Source organism: Volvox carteri (assembly GCF_000143455.1).
Source record: "Volvox carteri f. nagariensis unplaced genomic scaffold VOLCAscaffold_80, whole genome shotgun sequence".
NCBI classification, from domain to species: Eukaryota; Viridiplantae; Chlorophyta; class Chlorophyceae; order Chlamydomonadales; family Volvocaceae; genus Volvox; species Volvox carteri.
In genome coordinates, this window is record NW_003307623.1 from 21,161 (window position 1) to 30,000 (window position 8,840).

The 8,840-nt window shown below is 56.8% G+C and overlaps 2 protein-coding genes across 2 annotated transcripts; one reads left to right on the forward strand and one right to left on the reverse strand.

Moving 5' to 3' along the window:
- Positions 1-283: 283 nt before the first annotated feature.
- Positions 284-5,319, reverse strand: VOLCADRAFT_107824 (uncharacterized protein; the record flags this gene model as incomplete). The annotated part of the gene is made up of 9 exons (XM_002957801.1): positions 5,008-5,319; positions 4,345-4,466; positions 2,661-3,686; positions 2,233-2,474; positions 1,867-1,918; positions 1,603-1,700; positions 883-1,013; positions 469-547; positions 284-378 (listed from the first exon to the last, which is right to left on the reverse strand). The coding sequence occupies exons 1-9, from the start codon at positions 5,128-5,130 to the stop codon at positions 284-286; spliced, it is 1,968 nt and encodes a 655-aa protein (XP_002957847.1). The 5' UTR covers positions 5,131-5,319.
- Positions 5,320-5,337: 18 nt separating this feature from the next.
- Positions 5,338-8,840, forward strand: VOLCADRAFT_98948 (uncharacterized protein; the record flags this gene model as incomplete). The annotated part of the gene is made up of 4 exons (XM_002957782.1): positions 5,338-5,374; positions 6,032-6,252; positions 7,722-7,775; positions 8,769-8,840. 4 exons carry the CDS (start codon positions 5,338-5,340, stop codon positions 8,838-8,840), a joined length of 384 nt encoding a protein of 127 aa, XP_002957828.1.

An 8,840-nucleotide genomic window follows, 5' to 3' on the forward strand; every position in this document is an offset into this window, starting at 1 on the left:
CGGGTCCGAAGGACCCTCCTGCACGCGCCCGGAAAACACCTTCCCTCACAGCTGCGGGAGCCGACATCGCAGGACCGAGCCAAAGTACAAAACTGACACAATTGTACAAACACGTGCCATATCCGTATTATGCCGTATTCCGTACTCCGTACATGCTGCAGTACAACAAACGTCGAATATACATTCGGGAATGGCACACACGCAAGAGAGCGGTCCTCGCTTTTGCAACACGCGCGCACAATCATACCACTTGGGGTGACATGTACGTCATGTCGTACATGGCCTATTGCGGCAACGGAGGCGGCGCCTCTGTCGGTGTACCGCTAGATGCTTCTCCCCCCGGGACCTGGGGACCTTCCCTACCAATACCCGGCACGGCTGTAGCGGTCAAGATTGGTAGATCAGGATCAGGACAGGCACCCGATAGCTTAGCGGCACCCGCCACAGCGGCACCCTCCCGTTCCGCACCTGATCCAGTTCGGGAGACTGTTTGAGAGCGCTGCAGAGCGACGCCGCACGGGTCGTACACGTACGTGAGCATGAACCCCTGCACCGTACGTCATACAACCGCATGGGTTACATGGTTTGTGAGGCCGGGGGGAGGCGCAGAGAAGGATGACATGATGACGACCTGCATGAAGAACTGCGTTTCACACCCCAATACGCGAATGATGCTGCGCTTGGTATTCTTTGAGTGGGTGAGTGAGTGAGTGAGGGAATATGGCCCCCCCCCTCACTTCTCCGGTAAACAACTCTGTGAAGAGAACTGCGTGGTGGCGGATCCGTGGGCATGGTGATCAGTGCGAATAAGGTGCGAATAATACCAGGAAAGAACAATAACATCAATTCCCAACCGTCAACTGCCAACTCCCCAATCCGTACCTTGCCCTTGACGGGAATTCCCACCGTGGAAAGAAACCCGTCGGCCGCGGCGCCCAATAAGGCCCGCGTGGCCGCAGAAATGTGTACGGCACCAGGTACACCCTTGGACTCCATTCGGCCGGCAACGTTGACTGTGGCGAGAAGGGAAAGAGCGATACACAGACTAACGCACGAAGGGGGGAGAGGGGGAGGGCGAGGAAGGGGAGGAGGAGGGCCCGGCAACATGCACTGCCAACAGAAACCGAAAACTGAATTAAAGTAAAAGTTAATACTACTAAAAATTTAAGTAAAATCTTGCGAAGCTTGTGGAAAGGTAGGTTTTCACGTACGATGTGCGGACTTGCCTAGAAATACATCATCTGTCGCAGCAAGCATCGAGCTACATACGCGTGGAGCTACGCACGGCCCCCCCCCCGGGTGCTGCCCTGGCGGCCAGTGGTCGACCTGTAGCCCGTAGGCCTTGCTCTGTCGCGTCGGGGTCGTGCAGTGAATAGTCCCATATATTCCCAAACCAGCCCCAATAAAACCCCAATAAGAACCACGAAGACATTTCGCAACTGCTGCTGGCCGGTACTTCACTTGGAGAGAACGGAGACTGAAAAATAAACTATAAATATATAACCCCAATCTCACACACCTGTGTCGCCAAACAGACAAAAACGGGGCATCTTCCGCCCCACGATGCCGCTCATGACGGGGCCGCTGTGGATGCCTACTCACAGTCGTACAGGCCGTACTGGCCGGTACCGGGCATCATGTCGGCGGCGAATGCAAAGACCTTGTGCGCGTGCAGGGGATCCACGGCCTCTGTAACGGACCTGTGATGTACGGCGGTGGTTGTACGGCGTGGGTACGGCATATGGATTGGCACCGGCAGGAGTGATGTTTAAGAAGTTGCGTATTAAATTTTATCATCAGGGAGCTACAACAAGAGGGAAACAAAAGAACCTTCCTTTTGTTTCGTACCGGCCGTACCAGTCGTACCTGAATCCCTCGGCGTCCTCTTCTACAAGTCCGCCGCACACCATGTAGCAATCTGCGTTCGACGAAAGCGGAAAGAAGCAATTTAGGTCAGCTTCCAGATTAAGCAGCGTTTGCGGCAGTTTTCCAAAGACGAGAATATGAAAAAGATGGTTTGGTACAGGTATCAAAAGCTATGGAAAAAGGATCGAACAGGAGAGCGCCTATCGAACATGAAGATAGGATAAGAGCACCTGGTCTGGAATGTAACACAGTCACGCTGCGAGCCGCTTCCAACATGCTTCTCGGCCGCATAAAGCACGCTTGTCACGCTGGCGCTTAGGACTCTCCGCGCCGCCGTCGCTGCTGGCGCCGCTGCCGCTGCCGTACTAGCTACCAGGGGCGGCACAAACTTGGGACCCGACAACTGATCCGCGAGGGACGCATCCAAGCCGCGGGGGCTGCAGCACTGAAGGCCGTCAGCGCTGCCGTACGACCACCCGCCGCCGCCGCCATCGAAAGCAGTAGTAGGCCCCTGGCCTAGAAGGCCCTGAGACGCCGCTGACGCCGCAATCCGCATGGCGCGGTAGCTACCGTTCAGGGCGTACTCCGTCTGCGCCAGGCGGTTTGACCTGTGAATGAGTGTACGGCGGGAGTTGGCCCAGTACGACAGCTGAGCTGAAGAAGGGCTGTGGATCAGGCCCAAAGGACCAAACAGTCCTGCACTGCCGCCGCCGCCGCCGCCAGCTGCGCCGCTACCGACGGACGCCTAAGTGGATAGCTGCCTTGACGGCATCGTCAACGGAGAGCTGCCGTACAGCGACGTTCCAGCTTGGGCTGGGAATGTCTGGTCGGCGTTCCAGCTGGCACGGTGCGCCAGAAGGGTCGCCACGCTGACGGCGGCGGCGCTTCCGCTGCCGCAAACGCTGCCGCCGCAGCTTGCCTCCGCCTCCAGTACCGACGGCAGAGGACGACTAGAGCTCGCAACGCTGCGAAAGGTGGGTGCCGAGACGTTGCGCGGCAGCTTCATAACGGGTTTGCCGCGGCTGCCGCTGTTGTTGCAGCCGCCACCGCTACTGCCGCCGGCTGTGGCTGCAGTAGCTCGCGGCGGCGGCGGCCCGGTAATAGTGGCCACCACGTCAGGAGAGAGTGAACCGGCGGCGCTGGCGTTGCATTCGGCCGGCGGCGCCTGTGGCGATGGCAAGCTGGCGGACGGCAGATGCGATACCCAGCCGAATCCCCAGGAGCCCCCGCCGCCGCCGCCACCGCTGTCGCCGCTGCCACAGCCAGCGGCGGCCGCAGTAACGACAGCTGTGCTCCCCTCCCCCACCCCTCGTCCAGAGCCGACAGGTACAGCAACCGCCGCCGCCGAGGCGCACGTAGCTGTAGCCGCCGTCGCGCCGCCACCGACCCGCGAGCCCGTGCGGCTCCCGTGCCGCTGCAGCTGCTGTAGCAGCAAGCCCACGACGTCCGTATCGGCGGCAGCGCCGCCACCGACTCCACCGCTGCCACTGCCGCCGCACAAAAGCCCCTGGCTCCATGGCATGCTTTCGGGGACGACGGCAGCGGTGGCGTCGGCGGCCGCACTGAGGGCGCGTTGGCCGGCGCATGGTGACGTGGACGTGGCGGCGACGCTGGCGGCGTCCCGCAGGCCCCGGAGATCTAGGTGTGACGGCATGCAGACGAGACCGCTCCACGTCTTGCCGGCTCGTACGGCATCCCACAAACTGTCCAGCGCTGGCGGTTCGTACGCAAAGATCCGATGTAGCACGTGATCTGGATCCATCAGACCCAAACCAGGCGCCGCTGGCAGCCCGACGGCATTTCCCAAATAGGCAACAGACCTGAGGACGTGGAAGCGGAGGCGGCGCGGGTTTGACATGAACGTCGTTTGTGAAACACGCACACGCACACGAACGCCGTACGCACACACGCCACCCATTCGCACGGTATTTCCCCGAGCGTTTTCTACGACGGTCATCCCGCCCAGCACAACACTTCATGTCGCTCTCCAATCACGAGCTTTCCTTGTAAACTTGATGCTTCTCCACCAGCTGGTCAAAAGTGGTGAAGAGGTCGTTGAGGAACGCCATGACTCGGTGGGGCGGAACCTGACCACACATGCTGGTGAAGGAGGCGATGTCTGTGTACGGCACATAGAGAATTCGAACCATCATCACGTAAATTACACGTGCACATGGGGTAGGAAGAGATTACTGAAGACACAACTTTACGAGTATAACAAAATATTAAAAAATTCAAAAACTTCAAGCATCCATTATAATAAAAAGGTAAACAGCTCCTGGTGACAGTGTATTTTGTATATTATGTAAGCGAGGGACCGTGCGTCAGTTACGGTAAAGTACGGCAAACCGTTGTCGTCAGTTGAAACCGTTGTCGTAATACCCCGGGCGCTAAGTCGAACCACCGCCACACACAGTTCAAACACACCCCACCGGCAACCCACCTGCGAACAGCACCGTCACCTCCTCATGCGCTCACCTCGCCATGTACTGCTGTGCGCCGCTCAAGGCTCCGAAACCACCACACGAGGGCGTGGAGGGTGAGGTGACGCTGTGACTGTGGCTGTAGCTGGAGCCCAATGCTGATTGCGCGTTGGGGAGCTGTAGCGGGCGGACAGGTGGCGGCGGCGATGGGAGGGTGGTGGCGACGGGGGCCGCTGTGGCGGCCGCCTCCGTTGCGTCGCCGCAGAGGCCCGGCGGCGCTGGGGCGCATGCGGCGGCGGCGGCGGCGGCAGTAGCAGCAGCGGCGGCGGTGACGGCGCCGCAGCTGTCAAGGCCGCAAGGCTCTGCGATGTTATCACCGCTCGCATGAAGTTGATGACTGAAGCAGCCGAAGCTTGTACGATCGTCGCAACTGTCGTACACTCCATGGGCTGTGCAGGTGCTGTGGTTATACGACGCCAGGCCACAAGACGTGTGCTTATGAATCCTCTCACTGCCTCCATCCTCGCCCGTAAGAACAAAGTCCCCGATTCGTTTAAAAGCCTCAGTCCTTACCCCGAGAAGTTTGGTGTCGTGTAGTCCTCAAATGAAATGCTAGGTCCAAAAAGATTTTTACAGTTGTCACAACCCGAATCATGGAACTGCAAAAGGGAATCGGCTGAGCAGCGTCCTCAACGCTCCACCGCAACAAACACCGCACCTGGTTGCGCGACTTGATTAGGCGGCACATGTAGCAACTAACAAGATTCTTACTGGTAAGAGCAAAGTCAGAAGGGTCCCGATTGGACTCGCCGTGTGCTGGGACGTCAGCGACCCGTTCCATTTCTGGGCTCCGGGCCCGTTTCTACGTAGATGCTACTCCTAGTACCGTATTAAGCATATATATAGGCTGCACCACAACTCAGGCTGCCCGGAGAAAAATACACGGAGAACGGAGCTGCGCAGCGACGCTGCCGGTATCGTTGCTGTAAGGTTGGGCTGACTACAGTTTAAATTTAAACATATACCGTAGAGGCAAGGAGGTGCATAAATGAAGAACACCGTCACGAATTCAGCTATTGGAAGAGGTCCGAGGCGATTGTTGCAGTTGGGGGTTGACTGTCGTACCAGAAAACCTGCCGAGGTTGTCCCTCAGCCCGGGGAGTACATTGGATTTCCGGGTGCGTATTGTGCAGCACGTAGAAATTACTTTAATTGGTGGGTGGCGGATGCTTTGGTGTGTGGGCCCTTGGGGCTTCTCCTCGCGTCGAAAAGGCATGATCAAATTGCAATAGCCGATAGGTTCAGGTTCGCAGGGTGTCGGGGTTACGTTCTGCGCTTCCTAAGCCCAGGCTTACATGTGTTTGAATCGATGCCTGTAGGGCTGATGCGTGTAACACATGCAACTAAAACCGAAGCCAGAACTCAGAACCATGCCAAAACTCAAATGCCCGAAATTAGCTTCATATCAACAGTTAGATATTTTCATTCTAGACACGTATATTATTGCTTTATACGGCTCGGAGCTGGATAGCTCAGGCTTTTGTGGGTTTGACTGTAATGCACCTAGGTCGTTCAGGCGCCTTCGACGGTTGAAGTTGGAGTTGTCCGTCTCTTGTCTTCCCAGAATGCATGAGCTATGAAATGTTTTGATTGCCTTAAGGATCAGGCAATTGGATAGCAGCACCAGGAAGACTACATCGCAAAGTTTGTCCTCACAATTGCTTCTGTTTGCCCGCTTACAGGCAGAAACTGGAAGATCTGCGTGATGAATGCTGTGAGCAGGACGACAATTACATCTACCTTTCAGCGTGCGATGTTCCGTGTCTCGTCCGTGTCTCGTCCCATGTTAGGGCTCGGTGACATGGAGCGACGGGGAGATGACATGCTGGGCCTAGGCGTTCAAAGCAAACAGGTTAAGCAGGAACTGATGATTTCGAAAACCTTTAGTGTGGGCTTTGATGGGGTACGTAGGCGTTGCGTCCAGTGCCGTTGCGTGCTGTACTGCACTTCACAGTGCAGTTCGTCGTACCCTGTGCAGCGCCTGGTGTATTGTCCGGTGCCATGTTGGACGTTTCCTCGCTATCGTGTTCGGCTGGCGGCTGGCAGCAGAAGCGGCAGCAGCAGCGACAGTGATCGTTACAAGGCAAAGCAAACACCTGTAGGAATGCGTGAGCTATCATGGATAAGATTTTATGCATGTCTTTTCGCTCGTGAACCCAAACAAGACGGCCTCATGAACCACCTCATCGTACCTTGCTGACTATTCCTTCCCCTCCGCCCATCCTCCTGCCCCGTCCTCCCGCCTGCCTCTGGTGCGTCCTTATGGCTGCGCGGCGGCCGTATATCAACACCAATGCCGAGGGCGCAACGATTGGGCGCTACACGAGCTGCAGTCTTTGCATGAGCCCCTGGATTTCAAGATACCTCGCGCTTTGCGGTTGGTCGTACTGTTTAGGGTTTTCAGTTCCGCATTTTGTTGGGAGCGTGCAATCATGTCTGCCTGGCGGTCTGCTGCGACAGCAGCAGTAGCAGCAAAGCAGTAGCAAAGCAAACGATATCATCCCCTCCCGCCCCGCCCCACCTGTTCCCCGAACCGCGTACCCTCCTTTTGACCGGCGGCGCTTGGCGGTATCCACGGTGCAAGCACCCTCCAGATGATACATGCGGTAAGTCGGCGATATGGATCCGTGCCGTGTCGTGGCGTGTACTACATGTTTCTTGCCGCCGTGCCGATTGTGTTTTCCTGCGCCGCGTATCGCGTGATTATGCAGTCGTACTTGGCTGGCGGTTGGTGGCAGCAGCAGCAGCAGCAGCAACAGCAGGAGCAACAGTAGCAAAGCGCAGCGGAGCAGACCCCTTAAGGAAAGGTGTCCAGCCCTAAAACAAAGTCCGGATTAGCGTTGCTAGCCACCATCCAAGCATGATTGCTGTGTATCTCAGTATGTGCCTGTGTTTAATGACCTCGTTGTGGGAAACGCTGCCCGTCGCGGTAATGGACGCCGCGCTATCGCTCCACAACGACGCCTTCCGGCAACTGCTGCCACGGTACCGCGGATATGAATGCCACACGGTACGGTGCGGTTCCTTACGGTAACGTACGGTGCGGTACGGGTGCAAGGGTTTCAAATAAAACCTGCAGTAGCATGTCGTAAAACACAGCAGGATTCCGGAAGTGGTCTCCCTGGTAGTGGCCTGAGTTCTCTCTTGCTTCCCTGCGCGGGAGTGCACTGTCTGTCTGTCACCAGGGAGCAGTTTTTCCGCAGGAGGGCGGGTGGTGCATAGGAGGTGAGATAGAGAGGATAGGAACGGTTGAGAAGCGCCAAGGCCTCGCCGGTGTCCGTTTTTAGTAGTCCCTTAGGTGGAGCTGCCAAGAGCGCACCACTCGCCAGCCCCACCTCCGCGTCCGTTGTTCGTGTCGCTATTTGCGCGAAGCGGGACTTTGCAATGCAGGGCCCGACCACCGCATGCTCGCCTGATGCTCGTACGGTGGGTTTCTACCCGCTCAGGTTATGGGCTCGCGGACGGGTAAAGGAGGTAAGTGCGCTGTTTCTAGGAAATGGGACGTTCTCTGACGCGCTTGTGTTTTCCCTTTATCGTTCTTCCCTAGATGGCAGAGGCGCCTGGCTCCGCTGTCTTCTTCCCGAGGCTCGTGTTGGTGCTGCTGTGGCGGCGGCGGCACCCCGTCGTGGTGCTGAGGGGGGCTGAGCACTTCACTATTACGAGTGTCAGTATGTGCGTTGATTTGAGTTGAGGGATGTGTCCAGCAGATTACCAATCTGTTTCGGCTGTACGGGCGATTAACTGGTCGGTTGCTATCGGTTGTGGTGTCGTGACTCTTCCGTGTGCCGTAGTTTGTGGAGCATCATCCTATTGTGTTTTTCATGTCGCGGTACGGTACGAGGATTAGTGATAACTGCGCAGTGGGCTTTGGCCGGAGGCTGGCGGCACAGCAACAGCAGCAGCAGCACTGTGTCGTACCGTCGAGGTGTATTGCGCGCTTGATTTGCTATGAGCCGGCAATAGACACATCACACGCTGACCAGTGTTTTTTTTTTCATTTCTGCCGGTTAATTTTCCAGTCCGAACGGAGGAATAGGTTTTTAGTCGCGGGAATAAAGGTATTCCGAATCTGTAAGCCGCTGGGGGGGCCTCCGCCCCCCCCAGACCCCCCCCCATGAGTTACAGTTTAGTTCGTGCAAACGCCGGGTTTGGGGAATGTCGCAACACGCGCACACCAATCTCTCAAGCACTGATCGAATAGAGTTCGTTCACCATCGTTCGTCTTGCATCACGTTGAAAGATAACACTACACGACTTTCCAGGTTGCAGAAGTAATGATGCATAGCAGCAATGAACCGGAACCACCAAACGCAACCGGTTTCCTGGGCCATCGCGATTGTATCCATATGAGGAACATTGATGTTTGCCCCGCTCGCTGTTGACAACCGGAGTGGCGTCATTGTCGGCGGCTGGCTGCAGCATTGCGTCCACATTGCCTACGACCCCTACACCGTCTTCATTAACGTCGCTAATGGCTTCAGTGAAATTTAA